We start from the raw sequence: 18,662 nt of genomic DNA on the forward strand, positions 1-18,662 counted from the left end.
CTAACTTCTGAGATGTTTTTCACCATTTAGGCATCAAAGGAGCAGATGAGGATGAACTGAAGGAAATGGCCTCAACTCCCCACAGCACACATGTCTACAATGTACCTAACTTTGATATGATCAAGGCAGTGCAGCAGAAGCTCATCATGCAGGTGTGCTCCGGTGTGGAAGACCAGCTCAACTCTCTAGTGAGCGGAGATGATGGTAAGACATTATAGATGATTCATTACATCACATTTCCGTTGATTGATTTAAATCGTCACATATTTCAAGTACATTGTCTATGGGCGGTCAGTGTAACAAATCGACAACAACTATGTAACTGTAAATGTATTGTTAAAGTGTTTTCCAACCATACTACAGTACATTCCAACCTCAACAGTGTTTATTTGTTGTGTCTCTAGTGGTGGAACCGGCCTCTAACCTCCAGGTGCTTGAGATCTCCTCAAAGTCCATGAGGGTGACTTGGGATGCCTCTCTAGGGGAGATCACGGGCTACAAGCTGACCCTGATGCCCATGATGACTGGGATGAAGCGCCAGGTTGTATATGTGGGGCCCACCCAGACCACTGTCAACATCCGGGACCTGTCCCCAGAGACCGAGTACGAGATCAGCCTGTTCGCCCTGAATGGCCTGACCCCCAGCGACGCTGTCCTGGCCATGGAGAAGACTCAGCCCGTTAAGGTGTCATTGGGTGAGATAAAGCTCTGTAACAGCATATCAGTGATCCAGTACCTCACTCACTCGCTCACTGAAATATTACATTGTTGCTTTAAAAACAAAAGCAAATCACGATGTAGACCATATACAGATGGTATCTAATGTCCTTCCCTCCCCAGAATGCTCTCTTGGAGTGGACGTACAGGCTGACGTGGTCCTGCTGGTTGATGGCTCCTACAGTATCGGATTACAAAACTTTGCCAAGGTCAGAGCTTTCCTGGAGGTCCTGGTCAACTCCTTCGACGTCGGGCTCGACAAGATTCGGCTCAGCTTAGTCCAGTACAGCAGAGACCCCCACACAGAGTTCGCCCTGAACACTTATAATGACATTGCTTCAGTGGTCAAGGCTGTCCGGACGTTCCCCTACCGAGGAGGCTCCACCAACACGGGCAAGGCCATGAACTACGTCAGAGAGAAGATCTTTATCCCCACCCGAGGATCTCGCAACAGTGTCCCGCGTGTCATGGTCCTCATCACTGACGGGAAGTCCTCTGACTCCTTCAAGGACGCTGCAACCAACCTGAGGAATATAGATGTGGAGATCTTTGCTGTGGGTGTGAAGGACGCTGTGCGGTCCGAGTTGGAAGCCATTGCTAACACCCCGGCGGCCACCCATGTGTACACTGTGGAGGACTTTGATGCTTTCCAGAGGATCTCCAAGGAGCTCACCCAGTCCATCTGCCTGAGGATCGAACAGGAGCTCCTCAACATCAAGAAGAGGAGTGAGTAGCCATTTAACATACCCTTATAACAAAAGGCCAGGGTTTTCTCGGTCTGGGCATGTGGTCAACTCCTAGGCCTACTCATAACACATACTGTTTGAAGTTGAGCATGCTTACCATGGACCATACACGTGCCGGTAACTATAGCTATATAACCATACATTCTGGTTAACTTTAGTGGCAGCCGCTAAATGACCTCAAACTCCAGACAGTCTATTGTAATCAGTTATTTGCGATGTGATACAGCAGGTCAAACTGAGCGGTGCTACTGAAATAGTGATGTCACGATGTAACTACATCTGCACAACACAAAAAGGCTGTGTAATTATCTTCATCTCTTAATTCCCAATGCCTTGGGTCTGTTTCAGGCAGGCACAAGCGAGACATATTCATTGTTTTAACTTTCCCTGACTGATCACGCTGCCTCAAATACCACAGAACCATATGCCTGCATCTCAGGGGAGCCCGTTACACCATTTGTCATTGTTTACTGTTTTTAAACACTATAGTAACTGACTGGATACTTTTATTCTGACCTAATTGTCCTGCTAATTCAAAGGCCACCTGTCTCTGAAAGTCAGCGGGACTGTGGATGGTTTTCAACACCATGGTAGCATGACATGAGTTTCTCCGCTGCACATATTGGTAATGATCCCCCTGTCACAAGAACACAGAACATTTAGGCATTGGCAATGTCCAGGGGTTTGTAATATAAATGTGTTGCAACCCTGTCGACTGAATGCATACTGCTAGCATACGAGGAGTGTTTCCTATGGCTAAGACACTCATGAAAAATAAATGTTCAGAGATGGAACTGTGAACAAAGTTGAATGAGTTCAAATAGTTGGTTCCATTCCAGCTTTTCTGAAGGAATGAGATATATAGCTCGGCTTAATGTTACCAAAAGCCATTATGATGACATTGTCTATGAGGACAAAACAGAAACCAGCCATTTAATTGTGTTTTATCCCGCTCGTCAGGTCTGATTGCACCCAGGGACCTGGAGTTTTCTGAGGTGACGTCTAGAAGCTTCCGTGCCACCTGGGCCACCGATGCCACCAACGTCATGTCCTACCTGGTGCGTTTCCGTAAGGCCGAGGACATCACTGAGGATTACATCTCCCTGGCTGTGCCAGCCGACACCACCAGCACAATCTTGCCACACCTCACTCCCCTCACCACCTACGAGGTCAACGTGTTCGCCCAGTACGACAAAGGAGACAGTTTCCCTCTGTCGGGGGAGGAGACCACTCTGGAAGGTAAGGGGTTGAAGGCGTACACGTTCAGGGGTTTCACAGCATAAGCAAGTGAAGAGATTTATGTTTTAGTGCTTTTGTTTTTTTCACAAGAAACCTACATGGCTTCTTTAGATGCAAAATCATTCAATAGGTTATCCAGAATATTTATTCTTAAAAGTTATATTGACAAGCTACTGCTAAACAAAACCTAAACATTCTCCATTCCAGAGCAAGGGACTGTGCGGGGACTGAGTGTGTCTGAAGAGACCACGGACAGTTTCCGGGTGTCATGGCTGGCGGCGCCAGGGCCCGTGGTGAGGTACCGGTTGTCCTATGTCCCCTTGACGGGGGGAGGAGAGAGGCTGGAGGCCCAGACCAACGGACCTGACACCACCATCGTGCTCCAGGAGCTGTTCCCTATCACCACCTACCGCGTGTCTGTGTCTGCAGAGTACACCTCCGGCCTGGGAGACGAGATGCAGGTGGACGGAACCACCAAGGAAGGTCAGTAAGTTAGCCAGCATGGCTGCTAACATTTAAATTCCTTACCTGTAGCTAATGCAGTTTTTTTAATTTACTATACAGTAAATAAGTGAAGATGCAGTAATTGGTTGACCACTATGTCTTTTCCCCCTCAGTCCGTGGTTCTCCCCGTGATCTCCGCGTCTTCAACGAGACCGTGTCCAGCATGATGGTGTCATGGCGGGCCGCTCCCGGGAACGTCCTCCAGTACCGCGTGGCCTTCAAACCAGCCGACGGCACCGGGGAGAGGAAGGAAATTGCCGTGAAGGGAGACACCACCGTGGCCCTGCTGAAGAATCTCCAGCCTGCTACTGAATATGAGCTGTTTGTCAGTGCCCGCTACACCTCTGGGCTGGGAGACCCCCTCCTGGGTACAGGCACCACCCTGGAAGGTACAGGAACAACCTTCTTGTGTCTGTCTTTATTACGACTGTCTGCTCTTTGGCTGCTTTGAAGAATGGGGGTTGTTTCTTTGACAGCTGATGTGAGCGAGAGTGTGAAAAATAGCTTGAGGCCATCTTCAAAGTGAGTGTCTATACTGGCCATCTCTGTGTACGGCATAGTGTCCTGCTCCACTTTTAAAGACTGAAAGAAGTATAGTGCCATTAATTGTGTATGCCTCTGTTTCTTAACCTTCCATTTTTTGTAAAGGGAAAATTGTCTTTTTTTTTTAAAATGTTCTGTGTTTTCGGAGTGCGATGTGAAAGTCTTTAGAAAAACATACTGCCCTAGAAATCCTTCCTAGATATCTCAGGATCCCTCTTCTCTGACTCAGTGTATAAGGGAAACTGTGCAAAATCTGGAATGTGGAGCTTTATGTCATTCCTGTGGCACAGACAGACTGTAGGTTAGTTCTGCTTTTACCGCCCATGAAGCTGGAAGAGATGGAAATGAGTGGGGGTACTCTCGTAAACCTATCAAATCTGGAACAGCCAACACATGCCATGCTAGGCTAGCTCATGCAGTTTTATACACTCCGGGGACATATGGTTTATTCAATATTATTTTATTTGGCACATGGGGAGTTGTTTAACAATTCTTCGATATCACTTTAACGATTTGTAAACCATTTGGATTAGCAATGCTGCTGAGCAGAGACGGCTACCTCTGCTATTCTGCTAACTAAGATCCTCAACCATAGAGTTTGATGCATGCGTAGGCCTACGTCTTCAAGAATGTAAATGAACAACATTAGCCAACATTTACCAAACCCTTTGAAGACTATACCCCTCTCTCTAACCCTAGGGGATAGTGTTAGAAAACTGACCATTATTCAGGACTGACATGCAGTGAATTAGTGTGGGGGGACATCTGTTAGTGCTATATAGGCTTTTCAGTAGGAAGCTCTGCCTAGAGGAAAACCTTCAAGCCATGGCAGCAGGGGGTTATGGTCCGGGTCACGCTAGCTTGGTTCCCAGGGCGCCCAACAACCACAAAGACCCCTGTATCCTACAAGCCAGAACTTACACGCCTCCACAATCCATTCTGCTCACTGCAGCCCAATCACAGGTCTCTGGATAGCTTCATGACATTAGTGGAGTTCCATCCTGAGGGTGGTCTAGGAGAGAAAGCTCTGGGGAAGGGGGGCTCAAATAGGACTGGGGTCAGGCACTCAGGAGGCTGTATGTGCTATGCTTTAGTTTGGTTTGGGGGTCAGTAGTATGTAATGTTTGGACTAGAGATATATAGTCCTTGTCACACGAATTAAAGATCACTCGAATGGAAATTAATTGAGGGCAGAGAGGAAAAAAATATTTAGCAGTGATAGAACTTCAACCCTAACTGGCTCTGAGCAGAATCCAGCCTTCTCCCTTTAGTGTCCCCTATCTCATTCAGAGGCCAAGTTGAAAGCAGGTAGTGGATACCAAATGTGAACCATTTCAGGAAACTAGGTGTATGTCGTAGGTCACTACTTTACAGGAGAGCCGCTTGAACATAAACTTGATTTTTTTTAATAAAGGTGCATTTTTTTGGCAGAAATGCCTTCTTGAACATGTGAACTCTCATGTGCCTTAAAAAACTTCTTAGGGCTGAGATCCCGCTAATGGGATCGATATGACAACAGCCAGTGAAAGTGCAGGGCACCAAATTCAAAACAACAGAAATCCCAGAATCACAATTCCTCAAACATAGAAGTATTTCACACCATTTTAAAGATACACTACTTGTTAATCCCACCACAGTCTCCGATTTCAAATAGGCTTTACGGCGAAAGCACCACAAACGATTATGTTAGGTCAGAGCCAAGTCACAGAAAAACACAGCCATTTTTCCAGCCAAAGAGAGGAGTCACAAAAATCCGAAATAGAGATAATAGAGATGTTATGCATGGAACGTCAAATACACTTCTCCTTAATGCAACCGCTGTGTCAGATTTCAAAATAGCTTTACGGAAACAGCAAAACATGCAATAATCTGGGTATGGCGCTCAGAGACCAATCAAGCCAAAAAGATATCCGCCATATTCTGAGGTCAACAGAAGTCAAAAATAACGTTATAAATATTCACTTACCTTTGATGATCTTCATCAGAATGCACTCCCAGGAATCCCAGTTCCACAATAAATGTTTGTTTTGTTCGATAATGTCCATAATTTATGTCCAAATAGCTACTTTTGTTAGCTGGTTTTGTAAACATATCCAAAGTCACGAAGCGCGTTCACTAAGAGCAGACGAAATATCAAAAGGTTTCGTTACAGTCCATAGAAACATGTCAAACGATGTATAGAACCAATCTTTAGGATGTTTTTAACATAAATCTTCAATAATGTTCCAACCAGAGAATTCCTTTGTCTGTAGAAAAGCAATGGAATGCGAGCTACCTCTCACGTGAACGAGCATCACGAGCTTGTGGCACTCTGCCAGACCACTGTGACCCTAATGAGCCCCTCCTTTACAGTAGAAGCCTCAAACAAATTTCTAAAGACTGTTGACATCTAGTGGAAGCCTTAGGAAGTGCAACATTACCAATATCCCACTGTATCTTCAATAGGGAATGAGTTGAAAAACGACCAACCTCAGATTTCCCACTTCCTGTTTGGATTGTTTCTCAGGTTTTTGCCTGCCATATGAGTTCTGTTATACTCACAAACATCATTCAAATGGGTTTAGAATCTTCAGAGTGTTTTCTATCCAAATATACTAATAATATGTGTATATTAGCAACTGGGACTGAGTAGCAGGCAGTTTACTCTGGGCACCTCTGAGCACCTTATTCATCCAAGCTACTCAATACTGCCCCCAGCCATAAGAAGTTTTAATAACAAACTTGTATGCCGTTTGTAAATATAAATAAAATTGTTAAATTACGAGCCTAGTTGGTTTAGCCAAAGAAAAATCAGCAACCTTTCTGCTAGCCATGATTGGCTGAGATAATGAGTGGGCTGAACATGCCGAAAGATGAGTTTGGATTGGTCTGCCATATAGGATGCTTCTGTCTATTTGAGCTGGTCAGTATGTCTAGGAAATTCTCTCTAACGCGGCTTTTTTAAATGTATTGCGTAGGAAAACTGCTCAAGTCTAATGCCAAGTTAAGGTGTACCGTTAGCTAGCTAATGTTATGTGTATGTTCTCCACTTTCTGGAGGACTGAGTTTTGAAATCAGTTGAATTCAAGTATGATAGCTAAGGAGATGGAGAAAACACCAGTCTAGCTTGGGTGCTTGACTGCCGTTGTGAGGTCAGAACACTTGGATCAACCCTACTCCTCAGCCAGAGCGTCCAGTGTGCGCGTAATGTTCAATGAGCTCTTCTTTCATTTGTGTCTGGAAGTAGCTAGCAAGTTAGCTTGAGTACCTGACTGCTTTTTTTGTTTTTTTGTTATTATTATTATGAACAAAACAAATACAAAACAGAAATATACAAACAAGAGTACATAAACCTAACAGACAGGGGTAGATCAGATCGAGATCCGTTTTCAATTTGTTAAAATGTTTTATGTTGGGTACGTATGGCTTTTTAATTGTTTTTGCACTTTTTAATTGTTTTACACTTACTGATACACCCACTTAATTTTATGGATAAAGAATCTGCCATGAAAAATAAACAAATTAACAATGAAAGTTAAATCAGGGTCCATTTAATTTGGATCAAAAAAAAACATAATATCGGAGTCTTTCAAATTAACATTAATAGTAGTTCATTTTAAAATAAAATCTTCTAACTCACTTACATCTTCTTGCAAAAGAACAGTCCCAAAATAAATAGTCAAGAGTCTCTGGGTCACAACCACAAAATACACATTTGTCAATAGCTATTTTGAATCTGTGTATAATAAAGGTCTTTACAGGGGTGCTTGACTGCTGTTGTTAGTACAGAACGCTCGGATCAACCCTTAAAGTGATGGGTGGGGCAAAAGCTTAAGATGGTGTGAACGATGCTGAATGGGTGTAGACGAAGAAGGGCTCTCCAGTAGTAGTACCAAAACATTCAAAGGCCATTTTCTCAAAAGTGAGTTTATCAACTTTCAAAGCAAAACTACTTTCCAATTGTTCCTCAGCTGTAGTGTATGATATACTATTTTGTAGCTCTGAGTCTCTAATTTTATCCAATGTAAAAAACACAATTTCAAATTTTGTTACATAAGACTGATTTGAGCCTGTCACAAATGGTCTCTCCTCTTAAAAGCAGTTTGAGCCCTCTACACATCAAAGCTTATATCATTCATCATGACCAAACTGTGGAGTCCTTGTCTCTCAATGTCACCTCCTACCTAAATGACAACATGTCTAGCAGATCAAATGGCTTCTAAACAAGGGAATATCAGAAGCCTTCTCGTGCACTAGAGGACAATGGAGAGGTGTCCTGCTATGAAGTATCATGTAGCTATTTTCAGTTCACATGCTGAATGGTGCACATTCATTCTTTCCCCATGGGACTCTCCTGCCTGAGGCAACCTTCTCCCCCTTCTTTGACAACAAAACTGACCTCGTGTCCACCTCTGGACCTCCAGCCTGGGAATGGTCAGAAGGTCAGAAGTCAGATGGTGAGATTCCATGACATGGTCAGTTATGCTGACTCATTAGCCTTAGCCTCCCACCAGAATAGAACCAGTGTCTGCGCTCCATGACAAAGCATTTGGTCTGGTTACAGCAGCACAGCTTGACGTCAGAAAAACAGGCCAACACTGATCTCGTTGTTTAGGGGGCCACAGACTTCCAGTCATCCACTGTGTGAGTTAGCCTATGTAGGCGGACCTGGAGAATCCGGAGGCACAGTCAGGCTGTATGGTAGAGAATGCTAACAGGATGATGGAGACAATATAGCGCCCCCTGTGGCAAGCTTACTGTATGTTGAGCCTGCCATATCCTGATTCCTGACCAATAAAGATTGGCTTGATTAATGGAGTCAACTCTGGCCCCGAATCATGTGAAGTGGAGCTGAGTAATTGCTGAGATTCATATTCCAAATGTGAGCCTTTAGAAAACAATGTGGTGAGAATGTGTATCGAAGCGCGGAGTCTTTCTCAACATGTGTTAGGTTTTACCTAGGAGGTACTGTACTTCAAACCTGTGAGCGGTCGAGTACTGGCTGGGTCCTCCAGCAGATAACTGACGGTTCACTTCCTCCCAGGCCAGTGAGGGGCCCAAAGAGCATGGGGAGAGAAAGAGCAGAGAGAACCCACGCCACACTAAGCAAAGCCCAGTTTGAAGAACAAAGAATAAAGTTGAAGTCGGAAGTTTACATAAACTTAGGTTGGAGTCCTTAAAACTTGTTTTTCAACCACTCCACACATTTCTTGTTAACAAACGATAGTTTTGGCAAGTCGGTTAGGACATTTACTTTGTGCATGACACAAGTCATTTAAAAAAAAATTGTTTACCGACAGATTATTTCATTAAGAATTCACTGTATCACAATTCCAGTGGGTCAGAAGTTTACATACACTAAGTTGACTGTGTCTTTAAACAGCTTGGAAAATTCCAGAAAATGATGTGATTGCTTTAGAAGCTTCTGACAGGCTAATTGACATAATGTGAGCCAGTTGGAGGTGTACCTGTGGATGTATTTCAAGACCTACCTTCAAACTCAGTGCCTCTTTGCTTGACATCATGGGAAAATCTAAATAAATCAGCCAAGACCTCCACACACAGACAAAAAATTGTAGACCTCCACAAAATAGATGGCATCATGAAATACAATTATATGGATATATTGAAGCAACATCTCAAGACACCAATCAGGAAGTTAAAGCTCGGTCGCAAATGGATCTTCCAAATGGACAATGACCCCAAGCATACTTCCAAAGTTGTGGCAAAATGGCTTAAGGACAACAGAGTCAATATATTGGAGTGGCCATCACAAAGCCCTGACCTCAATCCTATAGAACATTTGTGGGCAGAACTGAAAAATCGTGTGCGAGCAAGGAGGCCTACAAACCTGACTTAGTTACACCAGCTCTGTCAGGAGGAATGGGCCAAAATTCACCCAACTTGTTGTGGGAAGCTTGTGGAAGGCTACCCAAAAAGTTTGACCCAAGTTGAACAATTTAAAGGCAATGCTACCAAATACTACTGTTTGAAAAGACTGCCTGAAGTTTCAGCCTGTTGAGGTGGGATGTTTTGGCCTGCCTGGTGACATCCCCAGGTGCTAAATTAGTTCATAGTCCAAGAAAAAAGAGAGTTCCTAACCTCTCTACCAATAACAGTAAGTTTAACATTTTCCTGTCCCCACTCAGACAACTCCCAGACAGTCCTCGCTAAATTATTGCTTGAGAAATTGCACTATATACAATGAGCTCCAAAAGTATTGGGAGTGACAATAACTTTATTTTGGCTCTGTACTCCAGAACGTTGGATGTGAAGTGAGACAATGAGGTTAAAGTGCAGAATGTCAGCTTTAATTTTAGGGTATTTTCATTCATATCGGGTGAACCGTTTAGAAAATACAGCACCTTTTGTACATAGTGCCCCCATCTTATGGGACCAAAATTATTGGGACATACAGTGCATTCGGAAAGTATTCAAACCCCTTTGACATTTTCAACATTTTGTTACTTTACAGCCTTATTCTAAAATGGATTAAAATAAACAATTTTCCTCATCAATCTACACACAATACCCCATAATGACAAAGTGAAAACAGGTCTTTAGAAACTTTTCAAAATTTATAAAAATGTATAAAAAATAAAAAAACATATTTACACAAGTATTCAGACCCTTTTGTTGTGAAACTCGAAATTGAGCTCAGGTGCATCCTGTTTTCCATTGATCATCCCCGAGATGTTTCTACGATTGATTGGAGTCCACCTGTGGTAAATTCAATTGATTGGACATGATTTGGGAAAGGCACACACCTGTCTATATAAGGTCCCACAGCTGACAGTGCATGTACGTGCAAAAACTAAGCCATGAGGTCGAAGGAATTGTCTGTACAAATCTGGGGAAGGCTACCAAAACATTTCAGCAGCATTTAAGGTCCCCAAGAACACAGTGGCCTCCATCATTCTTAAATGGAAGAAGTTTGGAACCACCAAGACTATTCCTAGAGGTGGCTGGCCAAACTGAGCAATCGTGGGAGAAGGGCATTGGTCAGGGAGGTGACCAAGAACTCGATGGTCACTCTGACAGAGCTCAAGAGATTCTCTGTGGAGATGGGAGAAGCTTCCAGTAAAGGCACATGACAGCCCGCTTGGAGTTTGCCAAAAGGCACCTTAAGGACTCTCCGAACATGAGAAATAAGATTCCCTGGTCTGATGAAATGAAGATTGAACTATTTGGCCTGAATGTCAAGGATCATGTTGAGAGGAACCCTGGTACCATCCCTACAGTGAAGAATGGTGGTGGCAGCATCATGCTGTGGGGATGTTTTTCAGGGGAAGGGACTGGGAGACTAGTCAGGATCAAGGGAAAGATGAATGGAGCAAAGTGCAGTGAGATCCTTGATGAAAACCTTGTTGTCCTGTTGGAAGGTTCACCTTCCAACAGGACAACAACCCTAAGCACACAACCAAGACAATGCAGGAGTGGCTTCGGGTCAAGTCTCTGAATGTCCTTGAGTGACCCAGCCAGAGCCCGGACTTGAACCCGATCGAACATCTCTGGAGAGACCTGAAAATAGCTGTGCAGCAACACTCCCCATCCAACCTGACAGAGCTTGAGAGGATCTGCAGAGAGGAATGGGAGAAACTCCCCAAATACAGGTGTGCCAAGCTTGTAGTGTCATACCCAAGAAGACTTGTGGCTGTAATCGCTGCCAAATGTGCTTCAACAAAGTATTGAGTAAAGGGTCTGAATACTTATATAACTGTGATATTTAAATGTGAAATTAGCAAAAATGTCTAATAACCTGTTTTTGCTTTGTCATTATGGGGTATTGTGTGTAGACTATTTAATGCATTTTAGAATAAGGCTGTAATGAAACACAATGTGGAAAAACTCAAGGTGTCTGAATACTTTCCGAATGCACTGTATGTGTGTTAAGTCAAAAGTTTAACAGTTGGTCCCATATTCCTAGCACACAGTGATTTCATCAAGCGTTTTACTCTATAAACTTGTTGGATGCATTTGCTGTTTGTTTTGGTTGTGTTTCAGATTATTTGGTGCCCAAACAGAAATGAATGGTAATGAATGTATTCTGTCATTTTGGAGTCACTTTTTTTGTAAACAAGACTAGGATATGTTTCTAAACACTTCTACATTAATGTGGATGCTATCATGATTACAGATAGTCCTGAATAAATCGTGAATAATGAGGAGTGAGAAAGTTGCAGATGCACAAATATAAGATATGCTAACCTCTCACCATTACAATAACAGGGGAGGTTAGCATTTTTCATATAGGTTATACAAGCTTCAAAGCACAGCCATGAAAGGACATAGCTAGCTGGTGTGCAAGTAGCTGGAGAAGTAGTAAGCATTTTCAAGTAGTACGCATTTCATGGGCCACAGAGTGTGGCGTGAAACCCGGTGAATTCCAAGCCATTTGAGTTGATTTCCTTTCATGACGATCCCTTTGGAAACTGGGCTCTTGGCGGAGCGGTGGTTTGCCAGGCTCAGTGTCGCAGTGGAGCCAGTAGCGACTGTTTTCCTCCAGACGGATGGTCCTTCGAGGCGAAAGGGCAGAGCAGGGCATCCCTCACACGCAGGCGAACCCTGTGTCTTTACCATGGTCTGGCCTAGACACATTCTAGGTGGACCAGGCTCCAGGGCAGTTACATGAAGTAACTGTAAATGGGAGTGCCAGGCCTATAATGGCACTTTGGAGGAATAGTGGGTTTGATGGATCCTCTTTAGACCAGCCATCTGGAAAGAGCTGATCTCAAACCAGACGGAACTAAACTGCTGATCTGTACATTTAAGTGAATATCTCCATTTCCAGTGGCGTTTCTTCTTCACCTGTGTGCTCAAGAAATAGAACAGTCTGTAGGCCGTTTGTCGGGCAATAAATCATGTACTGTATGAATGCAGTCAATGCATGCTATTATGTTAGATTGACAAGACCGCTATTTGAGCGTGTGAGCGGAGAGGGTGAGCTTTTTATGAATGCTCAGCCTCATAGCAGGTAGCACACATGGTGTACTTTTCCTAGCACCTGACTCATCCTCTTGACACATTCCAATTCAAGCCCAAACTCACAAGCCTTTTGGCAGTCAATTTGAAGGTTAGGTACATCAACAAACATGCCTTGGTTACAGGAAGCCCCTGGCTTGTCTACTCCTATACGTCAGTTAGTGAAGTATACAGATTAGGCTCTGTGTCTCAGTGATATAGTGAAGACCCATTGTGTTTGTCAGATCCGTTTCCTTATCGGGCTATTGGAGATTTGGGAGATTACCATGACAAATGTTTAGCCAAATTGCTGATAAATATGTGCTCTAAGTCATCCCTGGTTGATGGCTCCTTCCTCAGTACTCCCTTAATGCTTTTCTTTGGTTCGCTACACAGAGGCTAGGCCCAATTATGTAGTTACAAATCTAAGTCCTGCTAGCAATTGTTGGTTTCAAATGCAAGTTTAGCTAATTCCGACTGATTCAACTTTGATGAGGAACTCAAAATGGCGCCGGCTAGCTGTCTAAGTCTGTGTTCCATGTGTTTCATTTGTGTGCTTTAGTGCTTGGTCAGACAAGGCCCTGTGACTGTGCTGTTCTCAAAGTACTGAGGGAAAGTGGGCCATTGTCTGCAGAAGCGATTATTGTGTGATGCGGTCCCTCTTGTTCAGCAGCACAGCCGGGAAAGTCAGTGGCCTCGCTCCTCAGCGCTTGACAGCAGCTCGCTGCACCCTGGATAGAGGGGACTTGGCATCTACAGGGGCCACAGCACATTATCCTGGACAGGCCCTCCAAAATCTGTAATTCTCCGTTCATTCCTTGTTGAATTCATTACTCCTCATATCTGGAGCAGCTCTTTCTCTCTCTGTGCAACCCAAACTGCCTCGTTGGTGAATAGTGGTTGAATAGTGAACCCTGGGTTATTCATTTAGATTGATGACGTTTGATAACACAGAGAATCATGCTAGCTTCGTAGCCAAACCAGTCACTGAGGTGTCTCTTTACTGGCACACATTAACTACCTGATATCTGATTTGATATCTCTAGCTGTTCCCTCATTAGCAGTGTTAGGTCCAGGCTGTGTGCAGGTTACAGCAACAGCTTGGTCCTCTCCTGTCCTGTCCTGAGGTTGTGTGGGAGAGAGATGTGAGGTGGTCTTTCTCCCTGTGGTGAGTGAAACTTGTCTGCGCAGCCAGGCTGTGTTGAAGGAGCCCATCTCAGTAGGGGCGCCCAAAACAGCCAAAGATCTGTTGGCAGACAGCTGACACAGCTAACGCCACCGCAAATCCTTCTCCCGTAACTCAGCGTCTGCTACTTCCCACCCACCCCAATAGTCTCTCAGGAAAGAGAGAGATGTAGAGAAACAGAGAGCGAGAGAGAGCAACATCTGCGATTGTAGCAAACACACTTTAATGGATCAAGTTTCTTCTGTTTCGATGGAAAATGAAAGTGCTGCTAGACGCCCTAAACTGAGCTGAGGGCTGGAATCGGGTGATTGGTTTCGCAGAGCTTTTTCCAAACCCTCAGATTATGAACAATGTAAATCACTGGTTTTAAAAACACCCCGAGGGGTTAAACAGAAATAGATCAGTGATTGTTGGTGGTTTATCGTTATACCAGCTCATTTATCCTGCTCAATAGAACACAGTCCCCCAGACTGCATCTGTCTGCCTTGAAATCATCAGCACCCACATGCAGACAAGCAACCACATCAACTAGCACCCCTGACACAAACTCTGCTGTGGTTCATTTGTCAAAGACTCTATGCACTAACACTGATATGTGAGATTAAGTTTCCCAGCTTCCTAAGGTTTTAACTCTGTCCCTTTCCCTTCACAGTCCTTGGCTCCCCTAAAGACCTGGTCACCAAAGACGTCACAGACAACAGCTTCGCTGTCTCTTGGACGGCGGCGCCCGGTAACGTGCGCTCATACCGGTTGAAGTGGAAGTCGCTGTACACGGAGGAGACAGGGGAGAAGTCCGTCCCCGGGGACGTAACGACCACTGTGCTTGAGGGGCTCACTCCGGAGACGCGCTACCAGGTCTCTGTGTACGCAGCCTACGGCAGGGGAGAGGGAGAGCCGCTCGTGGGTGCTGAGACCACAGATAGTAAGTCACTCCCTAATGTTTCCACCATACACACACTTACTGTGGGACCTCTCTCTATGTCTCTCTCTCTCTGTCTATCCCCTTCTCTCTCTCGGTCTCTCTCTATCTCTCTCTCTCTACTCTCTCTCTCTCTCTCTCTGCCTGCCTCTGTAGCTCTCTCTCTCTACTCTCTCTCTCTCTCTCTCCCTGCCTCTGTAGCTCTCTCTCTCTCTCTCTCTACTCTCTCTCTCTCTCTCTCTCCCTGCCTCTGTAGCTCTCCCTCTCTCTTTCTGCCTGAGAAGATGCATTTCCGGATTTCTCGTCCCCAGGTTAACTCAGAGCTGGAAAAGGATATAAAAATACTCCATGACCGCAGAGAGTTGTATCTACAGTGCCTTCAGAAAGTATTCATACCCCTTGACTTATTCCACATTTTGTTGTTACAGCCTGAATTCAAAATTGATTAAATTCATTTTTTCTCTCACACACAATACCCCATAACGACAGTGAGAACATGTTTTTAGAAATGTGTGCAAATGCATTACAATTTAGATCCGGAAATATCTCATTTACATAAGTATTCACACCCCCGAGTCAATACTTTGTAGAAGCACCTTTGGTAGCAATTACAGCTATGAGTCTTTCTGGGTAAGTCTCTAAGTGCTTTCCACAACTGGATTGTGCAACATTTGCGCATTATTCTTTGAAAAATCTTCAAGCTCTGTGAAATTGGTTGTTCATCATTGCTATAGACAACCATAACATGATGCAGCCACCATTATGCTTGAAAATATGGAGAGTGGTACTCAGTAATGTGTTGTATTGGATTTGCCCCAAACATAACAACACTTCTTTGTTTTCCGGACAAAAAGTTAATTTCTTTGCCACATTTTTTGCAGTATTACATTAATGCCTTATTACATGATGCATGTTTTGGAGTATTTGTATTCTGTACAGGCTTCCTTCTTTTCACTCTGTCAATTAGGTTAGTATTGTAGGGTAACCACAATGTTGTTGATCCATCCTCAGTTTTCTCCGATCACAGCCATTAAACTCTGTAACTGTTTTAAAGTCACCATTGGCCTCATGGTGAAATCCCTGAGTGGTTTCCCTCCTCTTCGGGCAACTGAGTTAGGAAGGACACCTGTATCTTTGTAGTGACTGGGTGTATTGATACACCATCCAAAGTGTAATTAATAACTTCACCTGTCATTGGAAAACCCCCCTGGTCTTTGTGGTTGAACCTGTTTGAAATGTACTGCTCGACTGAGGGACCTTACAGATAATTGTATGTGTGGGGTACAGAGATGAGGTAGTTATTCAAAGATTATGTTAAACACTTATTGCACACAGAGTGAGTCCATTCAACTTACTATGTGACTTGCTAAGCACATTTTTACTCCTGAACTTATTTAGGTTTGCCATAACAAAGGTGTTGAATACTTATTGACTCAAGACATTTCAGTTTTTCATTTGTAATTGATATGTAAAATGACATTATGGTGTATTGTGTGTAGGCCAGTGACAGAAAAATCTGAATCGTATGAATTAATTTGAAGTTCAGCCTGTAACACAACAACATGTGGAAAAGGTGTTTGAATACTCTCTGAAGGCACTGTAGGTCATTATATAACTGGAATGTGCCTATGTAGAGCACCAGGAATGAAGACGAGGACCAGAGTGGGTCATATTTGTCTCATGACAATAAAGAGCGATAGCAAGATAGCTTCGAGGTTCACGAAATTGGATTTGGGTACAGACCTTATTTCCTTAAATAAACCATGATAATGTAGCTTTCATAGCCCGTATAATCCACAAATAGAACTGAGACATGGTAAGAAAAAAGCATTAAATGACTTCACTCCTATCAGCCTTCAAAAGGAGTGACGCAGGCTTTAGAGTTATGCCGGAAACGAGGGTTTTGAAGGCCCAAACTTGAGCCTCATTCTTGGGCGTGATGTGGAAAAAGTGAGATAGGGTGACAGTTACGGCTCATTCTTTGAGCTTGCAGATAACGTCACCGCTTCGGGCAGTCACCTGATCCACCTAAAAGGCCACTGAAATGCTTTCGTAATCAGGGTGACGACGTGTGTATTATATAGTATATGGCCATGACGCAATACGCCACACCTGCTACCAGTTATCAGGGGAGGCTGTGGATTCAGATAGACACAGGAGTAGACAGTGCTTCCCTCTCCTTGTGATACAGCAACCAATTGAAGTGAGAAAAGCACATTGACGGAAACTTGCCCCGATTGGGGAATTTATCCGCTGCTTTGCGAGACAAAATGTGCTAATGGAAAACTATGTCGCTCCATCGTTTTGCTTATTGATTCTGGCAAGCAGGACATGTGCAATTTACACCAAAAACAACCTTCAGGCACCTCCAGAGGCTTGTATGGTTTTTATCCGTGGTCACTTCGCCCTGCTAGTTCCTCCTCCAGAACCACAAGCTCTCTCTCTGTCTGTGCTAACAGGACAGGTCCATTTGGGTTGAGCCACACACTGAAAACTTGGACAGGCTGCTTTTTTTCCATCCATAAAACTCCTCCCTCTGAAGTCTAGCTGTCTGAATATTTTCCTGAGCTCGTTAAGGGTTTTGACAATTCACACTTGTCCTTCCTGCACCAAAGACATACTGGGGTCATAGTATGGAAATCTGCACAGTGGGTCTGGTCAGTGTATGTTCTGACTGGGATATAAAACATTGTTTGGGTGGATCTGTGTTCACAAGCGTATGAAAACTGAACCGATACCTCAGTAAAAATCTCAGAGCTAACCAAGCATGCCAATGTTTAGATTGCCAACAAGCCGTTATGGCTTTGTACCATTTGGAAATGTAGGCAGCAATTTGACATGCATTTCAATTCTGCTCTCTGCTCAAACTCAAACACACCATAATACCGTTATCAATCCATCAAGCATTGGTGTTTAATTTTCCTTCTTTTGCGCTCCCAGTGTCTGCAGCCGGAAAAGTTGTGGTGGTTTCCGAGGAGACGGAGAAAAGCATGAAGGTGACTTGGCAGCCTGCACCCGGAAACGTTGTCAACTACCGGGTGACGTACAAGCCAGCGTCGGGAGGGCGACAGCTGGCTACCAAGGTGCCTGGTGGTACCACCAACACCATCTTGAGACGCTTAACGCCCATGACCACCTACGACATCACGGTGCTGCCTGTGTACAAGCAGGGAGAAGGAAAAGCAAGGCAAGGAGTAGGAACCACACGTACGTTGGTCTATCATTAACCACAACTGAACTGTGCTCTGTGCTGCTTGCGTTAGCTTAGGGGAGTCCTGTGCAGTAGCTAGTTGCTGGAGGGTTATGCAGACTTGTATCATGTACTCATCATCAATCATCATCAACTACTAAATCTACGATAGGCCAGGAGAAAATGGGTCTCCAGAAGCCGCTAAGAACTAGCATTTTACCTGTAATAATCTAATATTTAGCCTAATGTTTAGCCTAATTTTACTTCCACTTTATAGTCATCTGCTTATATAGTCATCTGCTTATATCAAATCTTCATGTTCTCTGTTCCAGTGTCACCGTACAAAGCCCCTAGAAACCTGCAGACCTCCGAGCCTGCTAGGACCAGTTTCAGAGTGACCTGGGACCCCGCTCCAGGGGAAGTCAAGGGCTACAAAGTCACTTTCCACCCCATTGGAAATGATATAGACCTGGGAGAGCTGCTGGTAGGACCCTATGACAACACTGTGGTTCTGGAGGAGCTCAGGTAGGTCTATCTTTGGAATGTAAAGTACAGTGCATTCGGAAAGTATTCAGACCCCTTGACTTTTTCCAAATTGTGTTAGGTTACAGCCTTATTCTCAAATGAATTCAATTAAACAGGTTTCGCAAATTTTAGCTAGTTATAAAAATAGAAAAC

At 44.0% G+C, this 18,662-nt stretch overlaps 1 protein-coding gene across 3 annotated transcripts in view; it reads left to right on the plus strand.

Moving 5' to 3' along the window:
• LOC110504194 (collagen alpha-1(XII) chain) overlaps window positions 1-18,662 on the plus strand; it is a 72,316-nt gene that overhangs the window by 10,568 nt on the left and 43,086 nt on the right. For 2 of the 3 annotated variants that reach the window (XM_036962414.2, XM_090220658.1), the window contains exons 8-16: window positions 31-204; window positions 405-695; window positions 841-1,443; window positions 2,424-2,702; window positions 2,910-3,185; window positions 3,320-3,595; window positions 14,528-14,797; window positions 17,735-18,001; window positions 18,317-18,509. The exons of the other annotated variant lie outside the window; for it this stretch is intronic. In XM_036962414.2, coding sequence (XP_036818309.2) covers window positions 31-204; window positions 405-695; window positions 841-1,443; window positions 2,424-2,702; window positions 2,910-3,185; window positions 3,320-3,595; window positions 14,528-14,797; window positions 17,735-18,001; window positions 18,317-18,509 — 2,629 coding nt within the window. The remainder of the gene's footprint in view (window positions 1-30; window positions 205-404; window positions 696-840; window positions 1,444-2,423; window positions 2,703-2,909; window positions 3,186-3,319; window positions 3,596-14,527; window positions 14,798-17,734; window positions 18,002-18,316; window positions 18,510-18,662) is intronic. 3 annotated transcript variants of the gene reach the window in all.

This window comes from Oncorhynchus mykiss, chromosome 25 (genome assembly GCF_057628025.1).
Source record: "Oncorhynchus mykiss isolate SJ-2025 chromosome 25, ASM5762802v1, whole genome shotgun sequence".
NCBI classification, from domain to species: Eukaryota; Metazoa; Chordata; class Actinopteri; order Salmoniformes; family Salmonidae; genus Oncorhynchus; species Oncorhynchus mykiss.